The 25,779-nt window shown below is 43.4% G+C and overlaps 1 protein-coding gene across 1 annotated transcript in view; it reads left to right on the top strand.

Annotated features, from left to right (window-relative positions):
- Positions 1-25,779, top strand: part of zgc:110329 (uncharacterized protein LOC550500 homolog) — a 177,153-nt gene that overhangs the window by 84,402 nt on the left and 66,972 nt on the right. Inside the window, exon 6 of the mRNA XM_060856696.1 lies at positions 22,489-22,605. Within this exon, the coding sequence (XP_060712679.1) occupies positions 22,489-22,605 (117 nt within the window). The remainder of the gene's footprint in view (positions 1-22,488; positions 22,606-25,779) is intronic.

Genomic DNA, 25,779 nt, shown 5'->3' with positions numbered 1-25,779 from the left:
GTAGCACCTCATATTTATCTAAATTCAACTCCATCTGCCACTTCTCAGCCCATTGGCCTATCTGATCAAGATCCTGTTGCAATCTGAGGCAACTTTCTCCGCTGTCCACTACACTTCCAATTTTGGTGTCATCTGCAAATTTACTAACTATATCTCCTATGTTCATATCCAAATCATTTATATAAATGATGAAAAGTAGTGGACCCAGCACCCATCCTTGTGGCACTCCACTGGTCATAAGCCTCCAGTCAGAAAAGAAACCCTCCACCACCACCCTCTGTCTTCTACCTTTGAGCCAGTTCTGTATCCAAATGGCTAGTTCTCCCTATATTCCATGAGATCTAACCTTGCTAACCAGTCTCCCATGGGGAACCTTGTCAAACGCCTTCCTGAAGTCCATATACATCATGTCAAATGCTCTGCCCTCATCAATCTCTTTGTTACTTTTTCAAAAACTCAATCAAAGTTCATGAGACATGATTTCGATGTTGCTCTGCTACAAGAAACTCACTTAGATGAGAAGGAGCATCTGAAGTTACTGCAGGCAGGGTTTGGCTTGGTGTTCTCCTCGTCTTTTAATTCCAAAAGCAGAGGAATGGCTATGCTAATACAGAGGAGTCTACCTTTCCAGTTGATAAATCAAATTAAGGACGAGCGTGCGTGATTTGTGATCCTCAAAGCCCTAATACATGGGGAGGAGTATGGCATTTTTAATGTCTACTGTCCCCTGGCAGACCCCTTCAAATTTTTACCTGATGCCCTTTCCAGGCTGATGGCCCTTGGGAATGTGCCAACGATTGTAGGAGGAGACTTCAACCGTCTCATGGATCCCAAGATGGCTAGATGCCAAGGGATCTTTCAGGCATCTCCCCGCTATCCAAACAGTCGGTGGACCTATGTGGGGAGCTGGGGATGGTGGATGTGTGGAGATGTCTTCAACCTAAGGGAAGGGGTTTTACTTTCTTCTCCAACCCGCACACGTGCCACACAAGGATTGAAATGTTTTTGCCCTACCGACTTTTTTTGGATTCGGTACTAAGCTGTTAGATTGGGAATATAGCCATTTCGGACCATGAGGCAGTGTATTTGGAGGTTAAGGCCAGGTAACAGGACAGATACGCAGCATTGATGCATGGATCATTTTCTCTTGAAAGGCAGTAAGTTCATTGAGTATTTCACAGGGGAGTTTTGGACCTTCTGGGATATTAACTTGGGTACAACCAGTAACCCATTGATGCTCTGGGAGACTGCCAAGGCTTATTCAAGGGTTATAATTATCTCAAATTCAGTGACCCAGAAGAGAAAAAGGGGAGAGCAACAGCATATACTTGAGGTCTGGTTGGAGGCAGCCGAGATGGCTTATTTTGACAAATTGTCTGTGACTAAGTTATAGCGAATTATAGCTCTCTGGGCTGCTCTGCAATCTGTGCTCACCCAGGCAGAGAAGAGAGAGGTCTCCTTCGCGACGCAAAGACTATTTGAGCACAGTGATACATGGCATATCTGGCCAGGAAGAAGAGCACTCCTTAATCTGTCATGTCCATTAGAGCGGGTACTGCTACTCCCACTCATGAGTCCAAAAAGATCAGTACGGCATTTAGTAAATTTTATGCAGAGATGTACCAGTTGGAGGGCTGTGAGGATGGCTTGGCAAGGATGGATTTCTTTTTTGAGAACTTCAATTTTCCAGGTATAACTTTGGAGCAGGTCTCCCTTTTAAATGACCCTCTGACAGCTCAAGAGATACAAGAGGCGGCAAGGCAGCTCCAAAGTGGCAAAGTACCTGGCCCAGATGGATCCTAAGCAAGTTTTATAAGGAGTTTATAAACATGTCGGCCGAGCCAATGTTAGGTATGCATAGCCATTCGTATAGTCAGGACTGCCTCCAAGCCTCACTCAGTGAAGCGAATTATTCTTAAGAGAGGGAAAACCCCTGGGGACTGCACCTCATACAGACCCATCTCGCTGTGAAATGTGGATTTCAAAATTCTTTCTAAAATGTTAGTGTTGAGGCTGGAGAAGGTATTGCCCTCTATTGTAAAGGAGGACCAGACAGCTTTCAGTAAGGGTTGCAGTTCCTCTAACAATATCAGAAGAGTGCTGAATATGGCAAAAGGTTGACCCTGGGCTTGGTAGTCTCCCTAGTTGTGGTCAGGTGGAATGGCTGTAGCTTATTTTATGTCTTGGAACGGTTTGGGCAGTGTTGTACAGTGATCCCATGGCAGCAATTCTCATGAATGGCATAAAATCAGAGAATTTTCATATTGCCTGACAAGGGTGCCCCCTTTTGCTGCTGCTGTTTACTTTCATGATCAAACTGTTGAAGGATACTGTTTCAAAGGACTCCAAAATAGTTTTCCCAGAAATGGGAATAGGAGAGCATAAAATCACTCTCAATGCAGACAATGTTCTTCTCTTTCTGGCTAACGCAACAATGTCTGTGCCCTGTTAAATACAGACTATTAATTTACTTGGCTCTTTCTCGGGGGATAAAATTAATGTTATGACATTGGAGGCCATGCTGGTAGGGGCGGTGGGGGGGGCAGGGAGGGGGGTGTCTCGTGGGAGTACTTGACCTTGAAGATGGAACGTGACTTTCTTTTAGGCGATCACAGGGAGATTTCCTATATTTATGTAGTTTCATTACCCCCACCTTTCACCAACCGTATAAAGCCAATTTCATACAATTGCTCGAGAAGATAAGACCTTCAGCGTTGGGAGGTGCTACCAATATCCTGGTTAGATTGAATAGCCCTGATCAAAATGAATGTTCTTCCTTCCCTACTATGCCCCATGCAAATGTTTCCTCTGGTGCTACCTAGGCAAGTGCTGCAGAGATTTAATGAGTGACTTGGATCTTTCATTTCACACCATAGGCGACCTCTTATTGAATTGAATCGAATTGAATTTATTGTTACGTGTACTGAGGCACAGTGAAAACCTTTGTATTGCGAGCAGATCACAGAGTTAACTAGCATAGATAAGTAAATGCTAGGCAAACAGCGGCAAAACTAAAAACACAAGTACAAGTGAATGTTAGGAGTTTGTGAGTTCATTCAGTATTCTAAAAACAGGAAAGTAGAAACTGTTACGACACTGGCTGATGCTTGTGTTCAGCCTTCTGTACCTTCTCCGCAATGGTAGAGGTTGCAGAAAAACATTGCCAGGGTGGGATGGACCTTTAAGAATGCTGGCGGTCTTTCCTTGACAGTGGGCCTGGTAGATGGATTCTATAGATGGGAGGTTGACCTACATAAGTGTCTGGGCTGAGTTCACCACTCTCTGTAACCATCTCCAATCTTGAATAGTACAGTTGCTGTACCACGTAGTGATACATCCAGACAGAATGCTCTCGATGGCGCACCTATAAAAGTTGGCAAGGGTATTCGCCATCATGCCAAATTCCCTCAGCTGCCTGAGGAGGAAGAGACATTGTTGGGCCTTTGTAACCAGTGTGTCCACATGAAGAGTCCAAGAAAGCTTGTTGTGGATAACCACTCCCAGGATATTGACATTCTCCACTCTGTGCTGTTAATGTGTAGGGGGGCATGAGTAACATCCCGCTGAAAGTCAATAATGAGTTCCTTGGTTTTGCTGGCATTGAGAGCTCGGTTGTTCTCAATGCATCATTTTTCCAGGTCTTCCACCTCCTGTCTGTAGTATGTTTTCAAAGTTTGTGTGAAGATTTGTAGCTCGGGTGCTCGTTGTTGTGGTTCTATTCGCCGAGCTGGAAGTTTTTGTTGCAAACGTTTCGTCCCCTGGCTAGGCGACGTCATCAGTGCTTTGGAGCCTCCTGCGAAGCGCTTCTTTGATGTTTCTTCCGGTATTTATAGTGGTCTGTCCTTGCCGCTTCCGGTTGTCAGTTTCAGCTGTCCGCTGTAGTGGTTGGTATGTTGGGTCCAGGTCGACGTGTTTGTTGATGGAGTTTGTGGATGAATGCCATGCCTCTAGGAATTCCCAGGCTGTTCTCTGTCTGGCTTGCCCTATGATAGTGGTGTTGTCCCAGTCGAATTCATGTTGCTTGTTGTCTGTGTGTGTGGCTACTAGGGATAGCTGGTCGTGTCGTTTCGTGGCTAGTTGATGTTCATGTATGCGGATTGTTAGCTGTCTTCCTGTTTGTCCTATATAGTGTTTTGTGCAGTCCTTGCATGGTATTTTGTACACTATGTAGTATGTTTCGTCGCCATCTGACATTCAACTGACTATGGTGGTGTCATCAGTGAACTTGTAAATGGCATTAGCTTTGTTAAGTTTGCTAAGCTGCAGTTTCCACATGGAATGGGTGGGGGAGGACGTCGACCTCCCAGACTTCAAAAGATATCAAGTAAGTTCTTTATTGTCTTATGTGAATGATTGGGCTTGTCAGGATCTGAGGTCAATATAGCTCAATATTGAGGCCTCCCAAGCAAAATGTACGCTTATTAATTTGCTATTTATGGACAGGATGCGAACTGTCACAAAGTATTGTAAAACTCCAATCATCATTAACATGGTCAAAGCATGGAGAATGATGCAACAGAACGAGTGTAACTTACATAAGACTTTCCCCATCAACCCCACAGTAGGAATACCAGGATTTAGGGTGGGATCAATAGTTTCTGGCTTTAAGTAGGAGTGTCTCCTGTTTAGGAGATCTATTTGAGGGCAAAGTCATAATGTCTTTTGATCAGCTAAGTCATAAATATGGGTTATCCAGTTGGGACCTTTTCTGCTATTTTCAGATCAGGGACTTTATACAAAAAAGGACCATGCTATTGGTTCATCCCTATAAGTCCAATGTGGAGAGGAGAGTGCTTCGGTCCAGCGGCTCTGTCTCGATTAGTACCCTTGATCATGTAAGGAGAGGGGGCTGTCTTGGAAGATATTGAAAGGCTTTACAGAACCTGGAATCAAGTATTGGGAGTAGAAGTTTCGTCAGAAGTATGGGAGGATATCTGGGATAATGTGAAAAAGATTTTGATTTATAATAAAAGGCAGGCCGTACAATGAAAGATTCTTCACAGGGCCAATCTGGTCCCAGAGCGGCCAGCAAAATTTTAAAAAGAAGCATCTCTAAAGTGCCCTAATTGTGAAACAGACATTGGTTCTCTCACACATTGCTAGTGGTCGTGCCATAAGATTTGTAGATATTGTGGCGCCATAGCAAATGTGTTGGAGGAGATCTTGAGGACTGAGGTTAAGGCAGATCCAGTATCCCTCCTTCTGGGATTGCCAAATTTGCCTTCTCTACACAAACATGGTAAGAAACTGTTTAACATTCTTACATATTGCACGAGGAAGAACATTTTGATGGGCTGGGTCTTGGAAAGCCCCCCAGGCCTTTCGGGATGGTGTAGGTTAGTAATGGAGCATGTTCCCCTAGACTTCCTTACAAGTTTGGTGCACAACAAAACTGAACTTTTTTTAAACGACATGGCAGCCCTCTTTGAACCGTCTCGACGTAGAGTTGTCAGCTGTACTGATGAGGGCCTTTATGTAGCCACGAAGACTGTATCTGGCAGGTTGGGGACCCTGAGAAGTAGAATCACCAATAAATACAAGTATGTTAACTGATGCTCCTGTTGATAGGTTAGTTAAGTTAGTTTGGCTCAATCCAACCTAATTTAATCTAACTTATTATGTCGAATCATTTATTGAATTGTTGTAAGGGAAGATTGTTCCTTTTCTTTTGGTATTTTTGATTTATTTGGTAAAGTAGAGTAGCAGTTAGTTTATTGTTATTGTTGTTTACCATAAGACTGTTATACTCTCTCTTGTGTAATTGTATAATTTTGTAAAATAAATTAAAATCTCTTTCAATAAAAAAATAAATTTGTCAGAGGTGTTCAAAATTGTGAATTATTTTGATGAATTAAATTAGAAGAAATTGTTTCAAATTATAGAAATGTCAACAACCACAGATTGCAAAAAAAAGAAGTGACTTGAGGAAACATTAGTTTCACGTGGCAACTTGTTGTGGCTTAGAATATATTTGCTGATTCAGTAGTAATTTTCAGCAGAAGATTTTATACATGGTTTGAAAGGCTCGGAGGAAAGCTCACAAAAGGGGGCATAATTGAACAGGTCTTCAAACGAACCAAAATGGATTCAGTGGATTGAATGGCCTCCTTCCATGCTGAATAACTGTACTTATCATGTGACCCTTAAACGCAGGAATGAACAAATTGGACTGATTAGCCTGTTTTAATGCTGTAAGTTCTCTGAATGGGATCTGGAAAATGGCCCCCATATGCATTTTTTTGAATGGCAAATCAGTTTTCATGTTTCAGAATCATGTATTTGTAACTCAGTAGAAAGTAATTTCTACTCAGTAACATGCAATGGGATATAGAATCATAGAGCCATAGATATGTACAGCACAGAAACAGACCCTTCGGTCAACTTGTCCATGCCAACCAAATATCCCAACTCAATCTAGTCCCACTTGCCAGCACCCGGCCCATACTCCACCAAACCCTGCCTATTTATATGTCCATCCAGGTGCCATCTAAGTGTTGCAACTGTAGAAGCCTCCACCACTTCCTTTGGCAGCTTGTTCCATACACGCACCACCCTCTGCTTGAAAGGGTTACCTCTTAAGTCTCTTTTGTATCGTTTCCCTGTCACCCTAAACTTATGCACTCTAGTTCTGGACTCCCCAACTCAAGACAGCTGAATTTGTCATTTTCAACAGTGACTAACTAGTTGTTTAAACTTAGTCATAGAGTCATAGAGATGTACAGCATGGAAACAGGCCCTTCAGTCGAACCCGTCCATGCCGACCAGAATCCCAACCCAATCTAGTCCCACCTGCCAGCACCCGCCCCATAGCCCTCCAAACCCTTCCTATTCATAAACCCATCCAAATGCCTTTTATATGTTACAATTGTACCAGCCTCCACCACTTCCTCTGGCAGCTCATTCCATACATGTACCACCCTCTGTCTGAAAAAGTTGCCCCTTAGGTCTCTTTTATATCTTTCCCCTCTCACCCTAAACCTATGCCCCTCTAGTTCTGGACTCCCCGACCCCAGGGAAAAGACTTTATCTATTTCTCCTATCCATGCCTCACATAATTTTGTAAACCTCTATAAGGTCACCCCTCAGCCTCCGACAGTCCAGGGAAAACAGCCCCAACCTGTTCAGCCTCTCCCGATAGCTCAAATCCTCCAACCCTGGCAACATCCTTGTAAATCTTTTCTGAACCCTTTCAAGTTTCACAACATCTTTCCGATAGGAAGGAGACCAGAATTGTTCCACAATTGTTCCACACAATGTTCCAACAGTGTTAGGCAAATGATCAGCCAACCAGGCAGAGCACTTTTGCATTGCTAATTCTCTCTCGTAATATATTGACAGTGCTGGGGAGGGAATGATAAGGGAAAACAGCAAGAAAGGTGAAATATAAGTGTTCAAGAAACAGGGCCCAAACTCATCATCCATTTAGGGTGGGTGTGACTGAAGGTATGTGCAAGAAACTCAACAGATGTCAAAGAATGACATTTTCAATTTTAACCAGTCCAAGACTCCTGATGGAAATTTATGGCTTAACTGTGTAGCAATGGGCACAGAGGTTTTGAACACTTGAAAAATTGCAAATGCAATATCCAAGTATAGGGAGGAGTGTCTTTCTGTGAGGTTCACATTTTGAAACAAAGTCTGGGAGCAGTGCTGCCCTGAAAATTTCAAAGTCAATTCTGTCTGCCATTGTCGATTGATAACAGTAAAATAAGGTAAAATTAGCCGGGATGGGACCATATGTACTACGTAGTTGTATAAATAAAGGGGACTGAGGAGTATGAAAGAACGGGCAGAAGGGAAAACAATCAGTACATATATATATATTTCCGGTGGCGAATAGTCTCCAGAGGTCAAACTACCCCAGTGGAGAAATGCTGGTGGCGAACCGGCAGTGGCTAATCGGCAGCTGCGAATGTGCCGTGGCGAATCGTCACTCACACAAAATTAGCATATCATGCCAATGAGCAGGTTCCCAAACGTCATCCAGATTGCAAGGACTGATTGTTTCTTTAAGCATGTCTAATTTAGTTAGATCCTCGAGTGAAATCCCTCTCTCTTGACTGATCAGTCAATCTGACCTTGCCCTCGAGACAGTTTGGGGGTGAAATTTGCATAACCCAATTGAAAGATGCCTCAAACCATGAAAAGGTGCTGTGAAGATTCCTTCTGTTTTTTGCTTGGAGATCTTTGTGTAGGAAGTGAAGAAAAGTGAGGGTAACACAGGAAGCCCTTGAGATGTATGCTGAACAGTCTGTGTCAGGAGTGTATTACCAACAGCAACAATGATTTGCACATGTATACTGTCATTCATTTAATATAACAATGAGAACATTGTTAAAATGCCAGAAAAGTCATCAGGGAGCATTCAGTCTCTAAATTTCTCTTGTCTCTTATTACTCCACCAACCTTAACAACTATTCTCCTCACTACACTCCAAACCAACAATGAAGTCACTCTCAAAGGACAGTTTCCTCAATTAAGGAATATCAGCTGCTGCCACTGAGGAAATAGCTCATAGATTCGAGAAGGCACTTGGTAAACAGACACTGAAGGCAATTCCACAAAAGCAATTGTCTTGTTGGTTGATCCAGTGACTTCTGTGATGAAAAGTGAATTGATTGTACGTTATTAGTTCTTATGTTGGAAAGGAAGTATGAGGTGGACCAGGGTATCTGATCAGAAAGAGGACAATGTGATGATTAGAAGTAAGAAATTTGAGAATGTTGGTGAAAAGATGTAAAGTGACTATCTAACTCCTGAGCGTTCAGTGTTGATAGTTAAGCTTAAGAGTCTCCACACCTCAGGTAAGGGGAATGGTTGTGGAGGAGTATTCTTCATGATTACCTCAGCTGGTGAGAGAATTGAATCCAGCCTTTTGGCGCCACTCTGTATTGCAAACTCACATCTTAAGCACACTGAATTGGCTCTAAAACACTTTGAGATATCTGATGGTTATAAAAAGGTTCTACATAAATGCAAGTCTTTCCTTTTTTAGCTCCTTTTGGACATTAGGTCAACACAGGAGACCCCTAGGCATGACCGTGTGTTTGTAAGATCTACTTCAAAGCAGTTTAATTGATGATGTTTTTCAATAATATTTCTTTAACTTCATGAAAAATTCAGTTTTGAATATTTCAGTGCTCAATGTATCGACAACTGACTCATCGGAAATCTGTAATACCTTTTGAAATGAAACACAATTCTTTCAAAAAGCAATGTCTGTACTTGCTTGAACATAGATAAAGCTGTTAAGTTTTGATTCTTAATTATTGTGAAGGGCAGATGCCTTTTGAAACCAATACCAAAGGTTCATGTGTCTGAAACAAATCATTTCTGGATCTGTCATGCACAGATTAAATCCTGCTAAATGATACGTTCAGAAGGAGCCTTCAAAATCCAGATGAGTTGAATGTTAATGAGAATTAAATTGTGTCTCAAAGCAGCTTGCATAAAATCACACATAACATTCCAGCATCAAATATCTGTACTGCTACATAAGTGAAAATCATTTTAAAATCTCAGTTGTATGCTGTTCTCGGTATCCCAAATGGTTTTTGATTCTGCTTCTCCTGTCAGCCCTGTTTACCCAGTTGTATTTAGTTCTGACGTATGTGCTATTCTATTCATTCTGATCCCAGACTGTGTTGGCTGATTATTTGACTAATAAAGACATCAATGTCAAGCTCGTATCTGTCCTGATTGTAGATGGTCCAGTCTGTAGGTTTTTGAATAGCAGTTTGGAGCAGAAACCTCCAGCTCATGTGGGGATAAGATATGAAAAATACAGATGAGCCTCTGAGGTAAGCTGGGATATTACTGTGACTGCAGTCGTTTTATGTTAATTTTCTATGAAGAAGTTGGAACCTGTATAGCTCAGAACATGTTTCCTCTGCCACTTTACCATCATATGCAGGAACATAACAAACGCAGTTTCACTGTGGCTGAGAAGTCAGACTGGGTGATTTTTATTCAAGTCACTCATTGGTTAAATCATAAACTAATATCACGTAGAAGAAGCCATTTGGCTCATCATGACCCTGTTAGCTCTTTAAAAGAGCTCTCCAATTAAGCTCACTCTTTCCCTAATGCACTGTCATTCTTTTTCCTTCAAGTATTTCTCCAGTTTCCTTTTGAATGTCATTAATAAATTTGCTTACATAATCTTTTCAGGCAGCACATTCTGAATTGTAAGTCTCTGCATTCACAAAATGTTTCTTCATGTCACCCCATGTTCTACAAGGTTCCCCATGGGAGACTGATTAGCAAGGTTAGATCTCATGGAATATAGGGAGAACTAGCCATTTGGATACAGAACTGGCTCAAAGGTAGAAGACAGAGGGTGGTGGTGGAGGATTGTTTTTCAGACTGGAGGCTTGTGACCAGTGGAGTGCCACAAGAATCAGTGCTGGGTCCACTACTTTTCGTCATTTATATAAATGATTTGGATGTGAGCAGGAGAGGTATAGTTAGTAAGTTTGCAGATGACACCAAAATTGGAGGTGTAGTGGACTGCGAGAAAAGTTACCTCGAATTACAACAGGATCTTGATCAGATGGGCCAATGAGCTGAGGAGTGTCAGATGGAGTTTAATTTAGATAAATGTGAGGTGTTCCTTTTTGGGAAAGCAAATCTTAGTAGGACTTCGACACTTAATGGTAAGGTAATGGGGAGTGTTGCTGAACGAAGAGCCCTTGAAGTGCAGGTTCATAACTCCTTGAAAGTGGAGTCGCAGATAGATAGGATAGTGAAGAAGGTGTTTGGTATGCTTTCCTTTATTGGTCAGAATATTGAGTAGAGGAGTTGGGAGGTCATGTTGCGGCTGTTCAGGACATTAGTTAGGCCACTTTTGGAATATTGCGTGCAATTCTGGTCTCCTTCCTATCAGAAAGATGTTGTAAAGCTTGAATGGGTTCAGAAAAGATTTCCAAGGATGTTGCCAGGGTTGTAGGATTTGAGCTACAGGGAGAGGCTGAACAGGCTGGGGCTGTTTTCCCTGGAGTGTCGGAGGCTGGGGAGTGACCTTATAGAGGTTTATAAAATCACGAGGGGCATGGATAGGGTAAATAGACAAGGTATTTTCCCTGGGGTAGGGGAATCCAGAACCAGCACAGGTTTAGGGTGAGAGGGGAAAGATATAAAAGATACCTAAGGGGCAGTTTTTTCACGCAGAGGGTGGTGCATGTGTGGAATGGGCTGCCAGAGGAAGTGGTGGAGGCTGGTACAATTACAACATTTAAAAGACAACTGGATGGGTATAGGAGGAGGAAGTGTTTGGAGGGATATGGGCCAGGTGCTAGCAGGTGGGACTAGATTGGTTTGGGATATCTGGTCGGCATGGACAAGATGGACCGAAGGGTCTGTTTCCATGCTGTACATCTCTATGACTCTATGACTGATTCTTAAGACAGCTTATTTCAATCTGTGTTGTCCAGTTACAAGCCCTTCTGCAGTTTCTCCACATCTGACGAATGTGTTTATGATTTTGAAAAGAAATCTGTGAGCCTTCTTTCTTTGGGGGAGAATAATCCCTTCTCCCCACTCTTCTCCACATAATTGAAGACCCTTGTACCTGAATCCCTTGTGCACCTTCCCTCAGGGCCTGCCATCCTCCTCAAGCTAGAATTTAACAATGAGTTCGATTCGAGCCTTAGCCAGTGTGTTTTCTTTAAATGGCACAACACCCTTGCTTACAAACTCCACTTCTGCATTAAAATATTGCTCCTCGATTGTCCTGCCATCTTCAGTGATTTCTGGGAGTACATCTGTAAGCCTCCCTGTTCCTGCATGTGCAAAGTGTCCCATTGAGTTCACATCGTCTCTTCCCACATTTCCAGCAAAATATATCACCACATTTTACATCGTTGAATATTATTAACTATCTTCACAATAGCCATATTCTCCTCGAGTTTGTGACCATCCTCTTCAATTTGCAGCTTTCCAGTATTTTGTACCATGATTTGAACTTTGAAATGATGCCCTAAGTACTCAAGTCCAAATAATTACAAGTTATTGGAATATTGTGAGCAGTTTTGAGCCACATATCTAAGGACAAACGTGTTGGCCTTGAACGGGGCCCAGAGGGGATTCACAAGAATGTTCCTGGGAATGAAAGGCTTATCTTATATGAGCAGTGGTTGAGGACTGTACTTGCTGGAGGTTAGAAGGATGAGAGGGGATCTGATTGAAACTTACAGAATACTGAGAGGCCTGAATTGAGTGGACCTGGAGAAGATGCTTCCAGTAGTCCGAGAGACCAGATCTGGGGCACAGCCTCAGAGTGAAGGGACTACCCTTTAGAACTGAGATGAGGAGGATTGCCTTCAACCAGTGGGTAGTGAATTTGTGGAACTCATTGCTGCAGAAACCAAAGGCAAAGCCATTGAGTATATTTAAGACAGAGATAGATAGTTTCTTGATTAACAAGAGGGTCAAGGGTTACAGGGATAAAGCAGGAGTTTGGGTCTGAGTAACATATCAGCCGTTATTGAATGGTGAAGTAGACTCAGTGGGCCAAATGGCCTAACTCTGCTGCAAAATCATGTAATCTTATGGTCCAATGGTTCCAATAATAACACTGAGAATCTATATCCTTCCAGTCAGAACAACAGTTATTCCCAGCCAGTTAGCCATTAATTTTTGCCAACTGGTCTATTATGTAATACTTTATAAAATGCCTTTTGTAATTGCACATACATATCGATGACATGCCTCTAATGTATCCTTTCCATTACTGTGTGAAATAATGGAACTAAGTTAATCAAACATAATTTGCCTTTAATAAATCTGTGCTGACTTCATTTATTAAGCTAAACATTTCCAAATACCGATTCCAGGATTCTTACCTCAAAAAGCTTTCCTTCCACTGACATTTGGCTGACCGACCTATTATTGCTCAATTTAACACCACCCCTTCATGAACTGAATGAAATGTTTGCAGTTTTTCTGTCCACAGATACCACACCATAATAACTCAGGAGGATATGAACTTTGTCCTCAAAGCTACTTTAGCCTCCACCTTTTAGTTCCTGGAATAATCTCAGATAAACTTCATCGGAACTAAATGGTTTTTCTGTTTTGAATATTGCAAAACTTTTTACAGTATCACTTCATCTAGTTTTCTCTTCTCCACGTTTCCCCTTCATTTCCTGTGACATTGGTAGCATCCTCTTCTTAAGTGAAAATGAATGTAAAGGGGAGAATTACGACTGCATCCAGGCTCTCTACAAGAACAATTTCTTTCTGATCTCTCATCGGTCCACTCCTTTACTATTCTTCTGCTATTTCAGTGCATTAAAAAATCTTCTGACTTTGTTTGCGAGTTGATAATTTATTCTCAAACACAAATTCTGATAATTGTTTAGGTCAATGCATTCTCTCTATGCAACCAATTCTCGGTGGGTTAATGTACTTGAAGGACATCATAAAACACTTTTACATTTTCCATTTTATTCCCTGTATCATCAGTCCTTGAGGGAATTCTAGCTTAGGATTCTGTACCTTTTCCCATTCTGTCCATTTGATGCCTGAACCACCTTCTTAAACCATAAGACCATAGGAAATAGGAATAACAGCCATTTGGCTCCTCAAACTTGCTCAGTCATTCAACAGGATCATAGCTGACCTGCCATTTCTCATATCTACTGTCCTGTCTCTTCTCCAGACCCCTTGATTCCCCGACTGATCAAGAATTCCTCGATCTCAGCTTTAAATTTACTTTGCCCCTACAGCTTTCTGTGGTGATGCGTTCTCTTTGAAGTCTCCTACTGTTCTGGTTCGGTGACCCGAGTCAATCTCTTTGAGCTTCCTCAGCATAATGCATTGACAGAGTTTTGACTGGAGACCTCACCACTGTTCAAAATAGAAAATGTTGGCCAGAATTGCTTTTGGGATGCTGTTCTTATCCAGTCCCTTGAAGTACTGAATGCCTTGGGTTTGGAGGGGTGGGCTGTATGCCTTTCAGAGGGAGGTGTAGATTGAGAATGGAGGAAACCTATCTGCATTTGGAAAAGCTGTGCAGCTCTGATTTAATGTCTCTAGAACCAGATTATGGAAAGGCTCCTTCTGAACATTGAACTGTGGAATCTTTCATTTCAGCCTGTGGGATGAATATGAACACTGATATACAGGATGAAAAGGTGCTGGCTGCTAGTGCTGAAATGGGAAACTTTGCATCATGTTTGGTTTTTCTAACCAGGAGCTTGTGGAGCCGTGGGATATCAGGAGAGCCGATGAGATGATTAGAAGGGATGACATTGTGAAATAAAGTAAAACTTCTTAAAATCTTCCTGAATGCTGCCTCAACAAGAAGACGTAATATTAAAGGTTAGAAAACCCTGTTAGATAGAGAAGGAAAGATGGTCACAATTATGACACGTACTTTTAATGGGTCTGGAATGGAATGAATTGTTCAGTGATGAGCAACATTGTGCTGTAAATTGAAATAGAACGACCATAAGCATTGCATCAGGATTTGATGATCAAACTCCACAAAGCATTTGTCGAATGTGCATAAAGCAGCACATGGTGTTCAGCAGATTCAGTTCCACACTTAAATGCAATTATGGTCTCATTGTTGGCAATTCATCAGCTATATTGGAAGTTGAATTGCCTTTTCACACTGATATTGTACGGTGGCTACTGGTGGCAAATTCAAATGTAAACAATATTGACTCCACATCTGCAAAAGTGTCAGGATCCTGCTTTTTTCTGGGATGCAGGAAATATCAGAAAAACTACCAGGGAATAAGTAGCAGTCATTGTTAGTGAATCCTGAGCCCTTTGCGATCTGCTAAATGGTGTGAAAGGAGCAGTTCTTCAGAAGGGGAAAGAAAAGTAGATGATGGCACTGATTGCAAGAATGAATGACTTTCTGCTGATAATGTTGTTGAAGGTAGATGTAACTCATTGAGAACATTCTGAAGGAAGGCAACCTGTCTACTATGTTTTGGTCACTACTGATTCCTCAATTGACATCACTAAATCAAAAATCACACAACACCAGCTTATGGTGCAATAGGTTTATTTGGAAGTACCAGCTTTCGGACCGCTGCTCTTTCCTCAGGTACCTGATGAAGGAGCAGCGCTCCGAAAGCTGGTACTTCCAAATAAACCTGTTGAACTATAACCTGGTGTTGTGTGATTTTTAATTTTGTCCACCGCAGTCCAACACCGGCATCTCCTCATCATCACTCAATCAGATCATCAGCCCATTTATCTCTTTCCTGCTTGTGGTACCTTGACAAATGCAAATTGACTGCTGTGTTTCCAATGTTACAATAGTGACCAGCTTTCAAACGTACTCAATGAAAACCCAAAGAATTGCAGATGCTGAAAATCAGAAACAAAAACAGAAATTGATGGAAAAGCTCAGCAAGCCTGGTGGCATCTGTGGAGAGAAATCAGAGTTTACATTTCGGGTCCAGTGATCCTTCTTCAGAATTGATGGCAGAACTGACATTTTGCTACCTGCCATCTGTACTGAGTAAGGGTCACTGGACTCAAAACATTAACTTTAATTTATCTTCACAAATGCTGCCAGACCTGCTGAGCTTTTCCAGCAATTTCTGTTTTTGTTTCAAATGTATTTCATTGACTGTAAAATGCTTAGAAATGTCCAGATATTGTGGCAGGTGCTCCACGGGTGCAAGTCTATCCATCGGAGTACAGTGTAAAGTGTAAGATTGGGGAGTGCCATTCAGAGATGGGGTCCCATTTTAACAGCACCTCAATGTGCAGTATTACTGACTGCATTCTCTAATACAATTCCTGTAACAATGTCTTTTGACTGCAAGTCAGTATTATCTTGTTATTTGTCTGTGACTGCCATGATTGATTTAAATAGTGAAAAGAATTAGCCCTCACTGTTCCAATGCCAGCTCTTGCTGGATTTAATCAGGAATTTGACTGAGTCCCTTTTTGAAAGGGATGGACACCTGGCTCTCCAGTCCTGATTGCTTTCCATACATTTACTGTTTAATATCCAAGACAATAATTGATTAGTACTATATTGAATGTTTTATTAAAGTGATTGGAATTGTCCAAACCCAAAACTCTTCTTTCTGATGACTTATGTTTCATATCAAACACATGGTTCTGCACATTTTAAGGGTTCTGACTGTGAGCCCTTACAACAGGAGAGGCAATAGGCTAATGGTATTATTGCTGGACTGTTCATCCAGAAATCCCAGGAATGCTCTGAGGAGCTTTGTTTGAATCCCACCATTGCAGGTGGTGGAATTTGAATTCAATCGGGAAAAAAATCTGACCTTCATTTGACTCCAGACCCAAAACAATGTGGTTGACTCTCAAATGCCCTTTGGAAAATTAGGGATGGGCATTAAATGCTGGCCTAGCCAGTGATGACCTCATGCCATGAATGAAGAAAAGAAAAGTACAAGCCAAGACTTTGCAGAAGGTTACGTGTGCTACTGCGGTGGCTTCTGGTTCTAGTTTCGAAGAGAATAATAGTACTGGTCTGAAGGATCATATCAGACAACCTGATGCCAATCCCATTAGGGAAACAGTAATGTGACATCTAAACAGTGGAATAGGGACTCCATGGTAACCCCATTATACAACAACACTCACATTTAGTCAAATGGTTTCAATGGAGGAAAAGTGGCAGCCAGTTTGCACATAGCAAGACCATACACACAGCAATGAGATTTTTTTAATTAGTTAGTGTAACAACTCAGCTAGAAGACAGTACCTTTGATGGTGCACCATCACATCAACACAACAATATAGCTTTGAGCTGGCATTTGAATTAACAAAGTGGACTCAGGAGATAATAATGCCAGCTTTAAACCATGGTTGACAGATTAGAAAAAGACACATTAAGAAGCTCGTCACATGTCTCTGATGTGAAACAGTTTTCCACATTCTTCCTAGAGAAAATGCTCTGAGAGGAGACAAGCAACAAACAGAAACAGATTTCCCAAGCAGTAGTGTATTTTAGCAATGATATTAGAAACACCTTGAGCTGTAATACCATTTACATTAAAAGCGAGACATTGAAAAATATACTGCCTTTTGATTAAACTTTCATTTTCAATTGTGCCATCTTTGAGTGGGATTCAAGGCCATCTCCAATGATGATGATGCACTAAAGCTCCTTTCACAGAATTTAGCTAGTGATTGTACTTCTTATTCATTCTGTGATTCAGAATCTGGAACAATTTGTTCCTATTTTATTCAAAAGCCCAGTCACATATCAAGGCTGCGGTCTCAGCATAACAGAGGAAAGGTTTCAGTGACTCTACTGCTCTCATTTAGCTGCTTCTGAGCAACGTAGGTGAATGGAGCAAGGAGATAAAGATGGAGGTCAGTAAAAGGTACATTTCAAATCCTTGTCAGCAAGTTTCACTTCATACTGACAGGGCACTATGAACTAAGGTGGTTTGGACTCTCCCATTGATTTATTGATTAACCTCAGAAGGAAATGAACATTTGAGGCAGATGTACAAAGGGAGTTTTTTTGATGTAACATTTTCAATCAAAGTTGAAATGACTTCCATAGAATGAAGAAAGTGTGAAACAGACTCCTGGAGAAACATCACAGGGGGTGATTAACACCAATCTCCAGGGTATCTGTCTGTGATCTGCCAAAGTTCAATAATACAATTAAGGATGTGTCACAGACTCTCAACCTTACTGTGTTGGAAGCCTCAAAGTTTGTCTAAAGATTTGTAGCTCGAATGCCAGTTGTATGCTTGTGGATATGTTAGCTGGGAAGTTGATTGGCAGATGTCTCATTCCCTGTCTAGGTGACATCTTGAGTGCTTTGGAGCTTCTTGTGAAGCACTGCCGTATCTTCTGGAATTTATTTGATTCCGTTCCTGCTGCTTCCGGTTGCCGGTTCTGGTACACCAATATTAGCTAACCACGAAACACCACAGTCAGCTGTTACTCGTAGCCATACACACAGACCATAAATTCAGCTGGGACAACACAATGATCATAGGACAAGTTAAACATAGAACAGCCAGAGAATTTCTAGAAGTATGGCACTCAGCCACCGGCTCCACCAACAAACACATTGACCGAGAACCAAGTCTGCAAATCAACTTCCCAGCTTAGCAAACATTCCCACAGCCATGGCGTGTTGGAAAGCTCTGTGAAGATCCCAATTTCTGGATCAGAAATTCCTGTTTCAAGTCCTTTCTTGGGCTTAACAGCCATAGAAGGTATGTCATAATGCAGTCAAATTTATCATCCGTAATTCCATCTGCGACACCTCGACAATGTCACAAGAGTGGGTGAATTTCCTGCTCAGCTAGAACCAAATGGGAGCTGAAACCTCCCTCTGATAGCAAATTCTACTGGTTTTCCGTCAGCAAGTACATTCATCATGCTAATGATTTGACATTTTCATTCTTGAGGTTTTGGGGTGGAGAATAGAGAAAAAGTTCACTGCCTTTTAATGAGTCTATTTTAACCGATTAGGAGATTATCTGAAGGCATTCTCCTGCTAGTCATTCGTAAAGCTGGAGGAATAGCTGCAGAAAGAACAGTCAATGGCTCTTCCACATCATTTCATCTATCATTTCCTATCTCAGGCCCAGCAGTGTTTGATAGGGACAGTGCAGAGGGAGGATTACTCTATATCTAATCCCGTGCTGTCCCTGTCTTGGGAGTGTTTGATAGGGACAGTGTAGAGAGAGCTTTATTCTGTATCTAACCCTGTGCTGTCCTTGTCCTGGGAGTGTTTTTGTAGGGACAATGTAGAGGGATCTTTACTCTGTATCTAACCCCATTCTGTCCCTGTCCTGGGAGTGTTTGATGGGGACAGTGAAGAAGGAGCTTTGCTCTATATCTAACCCCATGCTGTCCCTGTCCTGGGAGTGTTTGATTGGGGATGGTATTGAGGAAGGGTTACTCTGTATCTAACCCAGTGCTGTTCTGGGAGTGTTGGCTGAGACAGTGTGGAGGGTACTCTGCATCTAACCCTGTGCTGTCTATGTCCCGGGAATGTTTGATGGTGGACAGTATAGAAGGAGATTCACTCTCTATTTAACCCCATACTGTCCCTGTCCTGGGAGTGTTTGATGGGGACAGTACATAGGAGCTTTACTCTGTATCCAAACTCATGCTGATCCTGTCCTGTATAATGTAGAGAAAGCTTTACTCTAACACCATGCTGTCCCCATCCTGGGAGTGTTTGATGGGGACAGTGTAGAAGGAGTCGAAAAGTGTGGCGCTGGAAAAGCACAGCTGGTCAGGCAGCATCTGGGGAGCAGGAGAGTCGACATTTCGGGCATAAGCCATTCATTAGGAATGTGAGGGGAAGGGAAGGGGACTGAGAGACAAATAGGAGAATGGGATGAGGCTGGGATAAGGTAGCCAGGAAGGTGATAGCTAGATGCAGTTGGAGGGTGATCGTGATAGGTCGAAGGGGAGGGCGGAGTGGATAGGTGGGAAGTATGATGGACAGGTAGCATAGTTCAAGAGGGTGGTGCCAAGTTGGAGGGTTGATTTGGAATGAGTTGGGAGGAGAGAAGATTAGGAAACTGGTGAAGTCAATGTTGATGCCGTGAGTTTGAAGTGTCCCAAGGCAGAAGATGAGGCATTCTTCCTCCGGGTATTGGGTGGCATGGATTTGGCGGTTGAGGAGGCCTAGGACTTGCATGTACTTGGCAGAGAGGGAGGGTGAGTTGGAGTGGTCGGCCATAGGGCAGTGGGGTTGTTTGGTGCATGTGTCCCAGAGATGTTCCCTGAAACATTCTGTGAGTTGGCATCCTGTCTCCCCAATGTAGAGGAGACCCTATTGAGAGCAATGGATACAGTAGCTGAGGTGTTTGGATGTGCAAGAAAATCTCTGCCGGTTGTGGTAAGATCCTTTGGGGCCTTGGATGGAGGTGAGGGAGGAGGTGTGGGTGCAGGATTTGCACCTCCTGCAGTGGAAAGGGAAGGTGCCGGGAAGGAGCTTTACCATGGATCTAACCCCATGCTGTCCCTGTCGTGGGAGTGTAGAAGCAGCTTTACTCAGCATCTATACCCGTGCTGTCCCTGTTCTGGGAGAGTTTGATGGGCACAGTGTAGAAGGAGCTTTACTTTGTATCTAACCCGTGCTGTCCCTCTCCTTGGAGTGTTTGATAGAGACAGTGTAGAGAGAGCTTTACTCTGTATCTTACCCTGTGCTGTCCCTGTCATGGGAGCGGTTGACGGGAGACAGAGTGGAGGGAGTTTTACTCTGTATCTAACCCTGTGCTGTCCCTGTCATAGGAGTGTTGATGGGGGACAGTGTAGCGGGAGCTTTACTATGTATCTAACCCCATGCTGTCCCTGTCCTGGGAGTGTTTGATGGGAACAATACAGAAGGAGCTTCAGTCTGTATCTAACCCCGTGCTGTCCTTGTCATGGAAACATTTAATGGGGGGCAATGTAGAGGGAGATTTACTCTGCACATAACCCCGTGCTGTCCCTGGCCTGGGCATGTCTGATGGGGGACAGTGTAGAGCGAGCTTTACTCTGTATCTAACCCTGTGCTGTCCCTGTCATAGGAGTGTTGATGGGGGACAGTGTAGCGGGAGCTTTACTATGTATCTAACCCCATGCTGTCCCTGTCCTGGGAGTGTTTGATGGGAACAATACAGAAGGAGCTTCAGTCTGTATCTAACCCCGTGCTGTCCTTGTCATGGAAACATTTAATGGGGGGCAATGTAGAGGGAGATTTACTCTGCACATAACCCCGTGCTGTCCCTGGCCTGGGCATGTCTGATGAGGGACAGTGTAGAGCGAGCTTTACTCTGTATCTAACCCTGTGCTGTCCCTGTCATGGGAGCATTTGATGGCGGACAGTGTAGAGGAGCTTTACTCTTTATATAACCCCATGCGTCCTTGTCCTGGAAGTGTTTGAAGGGGGATAGTGTAGAGAGAGCTTTACTCTGTATCTAACACTGTGCTGTCCCTGTCATGGGAACGTTTGATGGGGGACAGTATGGAGGGAGCTTTACTTTGCATATAACCCCGTGCTGTTCCTGTCCTGGGAGGGTTTGATAGGGACAATGTGGACAGAGCTTTACTCGGTATCTAACCCCATGCTGTCCCTGTCTTGAGAATATTTGATGGGGGACAGTGTAGAGAAGCTTTACTCTGTATCTAACCCCGTGCTGTCCCTGTCATGGGAGCGTATGATGGGAGAACAGTGTAGAGAAGCTTTACTTTGTATCTAACCCCATGCTGTCCCTGTCTTGAGAGTATTTGATGGGGGACAGTGTAGAGAAGCTTTACTCTGTATCTAACCCCGTGCTGTCCCTATTCTGGGAGTGTTTGATGGGGGACAGTGTAGAGATACTCTGTATCCAACCCTATGCCTTTCCTGTCCCTAGAGTGTTTGATGGGGGACAGTGTGGAGGGAGTTTTACTCTGTCTATAACCACGTGCTATCCCTATCCTGGGAGTGTTTGATGGGAAACAGTGTAGAGAGAGCTTTATTCTGTATCTAACCCCGTGCTGTCCCTATCCTGGGAGTGTTTGATGGGAAATAGTATAAAGAGAGTTTTACTCTGTATCTAATCCCATACCGTCCCAGTCCTGGGAGCATTTGATGGGGGAGCAGTGTAGAGGAAGTTTTACTTTGCATCTAACCCTGTGCTGTCCCTGTCCCAAGAGTGTTTGATGGGGGACAGCGTGGAGAGAGTTTTACTCTGTGTATAACCACGTGCTATCCCTATCTTGGGAGTGTTTGATGGGAAACAGTATAGAGAGAGCTTTTCTCTGTATCTAATCCCATACCTTTCCTGTCCTGAGAGTGTTTGATGGGGGAGCAGTGTAGACGAAGATTTACTTTGTTTCTAACCCCATGCCATCTCTGTCCTGAGAGTGTTTGATAGGGTGGGCGCAGTGTGGAGAGAACTTTACTCTGTATCTAATCCCGTGCTGTTCCTGTCCTGGGCATTTGATGGGGGACAGTGTGGAGGGAGCTTTTCTCTGTATCTAATCCCGTATCGTCCCTATCATGGGAGTATTTGATGGCACAGTGTGGAGGGAGTTTTACTCTGTATCTAACCCTATTCTGTCCCTGTTTTGGGAGCGTTTGATGGGGGAATAGTGTAGAGGAATTTTTACTTTGTATCTAAACCCATGCCATCCCAGTCTTGAGAATATTTGTTGGTGGACAGTGTGGAGAGAGCTTTACTCTGTATCTAACCCCGTGCTGTCCCTGTCCTGGGAGTGTTTGATGGGGATCGTATAGAAGGAGCTTGTTTCATCTGGGACTGTTGCATGCCAAAACTTGGTGAACCAGCAAACTGGAAAAGAAATTCAAAGTTCTGCTCCTTGATCAACCCAAAGTTTGTGCAGTTATACTTCTCTGAAAAATGCTATCCTTGTTAAGGCTGACAAGCCCTATATCGGCCTGATTCAACACAGATGTTTTCTCATCTCATCCACCCACACACAATACTAACAACTCAAAGAAGAATACATTTCTGTGGCTGATGTCTCTGCAGGGCTGTTCAATAACTTGAAATTTTTTCTTGCCAACAGTTTTCATGCTGCGGGGGAGATGACTACATGGACTGGGCAGTGAATCAATACCATGCTTGTGATGCACCAGGACCACTGGCCTGTGGAGCACCATATACTTGCTGTGTGAGGAAACAGGTATGATTGAAATCCACAATGCCCGCAATATGCAGCCTGTTACATGTTAAGACTGGCTTTCCTATTTACATTCAGTGCTTCAACTTTGAGCTGGCAAAGTGCATTTTGATGTACACAAGTGTACACAACGTAGTTCTAGATGATCTGTTCAGCTATCTGCTCAATACTGTGTAGCTTTAATTTAAACTGGGGTTTTTCAGAGATTGTGTCAATTAACCTTGTAGTTTGTGACCTCTCTTCCAGGTCTCCTGGGTGCAAGTGTAAGGGATATTGAATTGAGTATCCATCACTTTTCACCACCACAGCAGCTTAGAGAATATGTAGTTGGAGCTTTAGAGACCACTACATTAATGGCCACCAGGAAAAATACTTGTCTTTCATTTTTTACTGAGTTTCACAGTTTGTGAAAATCACTGAATGGTTCATTAAGACCAGAATGTTTAACAAAGACATGCTCTGTCCAAAACAACTTAACTCGCAAAATCTTACCTGTTGCCAAACAACATTTCAGAGAATTCCTGCAGTATGGGAGCAGGCCATTCAGCCTGTCAAGTCCATACCACCCTTCTAAATAGCCCTACCTATCCCTGTATTTCCCATGGCTAACTTACCTAGCCTGCACAACCGTGTACAGTATGTGCAATTTACTATGTCCAATCCACTCTGACCTGCACATCTTTGGACTGTGGGAGGAAACCGGAGCAACCGGAGGAAACCCACACTGACACGGGGAGAATGTGCAAACTCCATACAGGCACCTGAGGCTGGAATTGTAACCAGGTCCCTGGCGCTGTGAGGCAGCAGTGCTTACTACTGAGCCACCAACATTGCTGGAAAATCTCAGCAGGTCTAGCAACATCTGTGGAGAGAAATCAGAGTTAATGTTTCAGATCCAATAATCATTCTTCAGAACTCGGTCATTTAATGTTTACCATCTGTCAATGGATTTGTTACAATTTGGGAAACTGAGTATTCATAAGAATGAAGATCAATAAAACATTCTGTGTTGTGAACCGATGTCGTGTGTCATGGTGAATGAGCAGAATGTTTGGTTGAATCCCTGATTAAATTGAAGAAAAGGACTGAAAAAGACTGCAAGGTGTTACGACAATAAGGGGTTTGTATTTATTGAGGAGATAGCAAACTCCAGCTGGGACTTGGTTCATTGTTACACAGTAATAGGAACCAGATTTCCAGTCGTAGTTCCCTGTCTGACACCTCCCCCTTCCTTGACCTCTCCATCTCAATCCATGAGGACCGACTCGACACTGGCATTTTTTACAAACCCACCGACTCCCACAGCTACCTGGATTACACCTCCTCCCACTCTACCTCCTGAAAAAATGCTATTCCATATTCCCAATTCCTTCGCCTCTGCCGTGTCTGCTCTCAGGAGGACCAATTCCACCACAGAACACACCAGATGGCCTCCTTCTTTAAAGACCAAAATTTCCCCTCCCACATGGTTGAAGATGCCCTCCAATGCATCTCAACCACATCCCACACCTCTGCACTTGAACCCCACACCTCCAATCGCAACAAGGACAGAATCCCCCCCACCTTGCACCCCACCAACCACCGACATTTCACCACCTACAAATGCATCCCATCACTAGGGATATATTTCCCTCCCCACCCTTATCTGCTTTCTGCAAAGACTGTTCCCTCCACAACTACCTGTTCAGGTCCATGCCCCCTAACAACCCACTCTCCCCTCCCGGCACCTTCCTTTGCCACTGCAGGAATTGCAAAACCTGTGCCCACACGACCCCCCTCACCTCCATCTAAGGCCCCAAAGGAACCTTCCACATCCATCAAATTTCACCTGAACATCGACCAATGTCATTTATTGTATCTGTTGCTCCCGATACATTGGGGAGACTGGACGCCTCCTAGCAGAGCGCTTTAGTGAACATCTCTGGGACACCCGCACCAATCAACCCCACTGCCCTGTGGCCCAACATTTCAATTCCCCGTCCCACTCCGCCGAGGCCATGCAGGTTCTGGGCCTCTTCCATCGGCACTCCCTCACCACCCAAGACCTGGAGGAAGAATGCCTCATCTTCTGCCTAGGGACCCTCCAAGCCCCAGAGCATCAATTTCCTCATTTCCCCTTCTCCCACCTTAACCCCAGTTCCAACCTGCCAGCTCAGCATCGCCCTCATGACCTGGCCCACCTATCAATCTTCCTTCCCACCTATCCGCTTCACCCTCCTGTCCGACCTATCACTTTTACTCCCACCTCCATCCACCTATTGCACTGTCAGCTACCTTCTCCTCAGCCCCAACCCCTCCCACTTATCTCTCCATTCCCGAGGCTCCCAGCCTCATTCCTGATGATGGGCTCTGGCCCGAAACGTCGATTTTCCTGCTTCTCGGATGCTGCCTGACCTGCTGTGCTTTTCCAGCACCACACTCTTAACTCTGATCTGCAGACCTCACTGTCTCCCTGTTGCAGTTCTCTAGTGTCAGGATTTTCATGCAAGCTCAGACAGTCAATCGTATCAGCTAACCAGATCAAGCTTTCCTATAGACGGTTGATGAAATCTCATTTCTGTATTCGTAGAGATTGTACATAGATTGAAATTGGGAAGTATGGCAATTCTCAATCAGCATCCTTCAGGATTCTTCTCTTTAACCTCCAAAGCAGGGCTCTGAGAATTTCATCAAAGAAATCCTCAGCATCAGTGAGCTGCAAAGACTGTTGTGTGATGGATCCTCAGACTGGTCAATGTGCTACCACCATCCTCCCTTTAGATTGGGATCTCGAGGCCTGCAAGGTTTAGCATGGGAGAGGAAACTCATTTGGTAGTCAAATGTGAAGGGCTCTTGTGTTCAACAGGATGTAGTTCATTGCACACTAGCAATTTGGCACAGGTTACAATGTAATGAAACAAGTTGTTCCTGAAACTGTGAGCGACCTAGATAGTAGATTTTTCTTCTTTGATATCCAGAATTATCTTTATCCATCACAATATTAGGTGGTACTTAATGTGCTCCATTGCACAACCCATTCAGAGCCTAACACTTTGTACAATCAATACCTTCAACCTGAATTTACCATCTGCAGTCCTCTTAAGGTATATGCATGGAAACAGTTTGACATCTCATTACGCAGCATGCATCATGAGGCTGTGTTGGCTTCATGAGGCTTTGACCTGGCATGCATGGTGT

The sequence above is a fragment of the Hemiscyllium ocellatum genome, chromosome 48, assembly GCF_020745735.1.
Source record: "Hemiscyllium ocellatum isolate sHemOce1 chromosome 48, sHemOce1.pat.X.cur, whole genome shotgun sequence".
In the NCBI taxonomy this organism is placed as follows: Eukaryota; Metazoa; Chordata; class Chondrichthyes; order Orectolobiformes; family Hemiscylliidae; genus Hemiscyllium; species Hemiscyllium ocellatum.
Note: the sequence above shows the minus strand (reverse complement) of the source record. Positions and strands in the feature narration are given on the sequence as shown.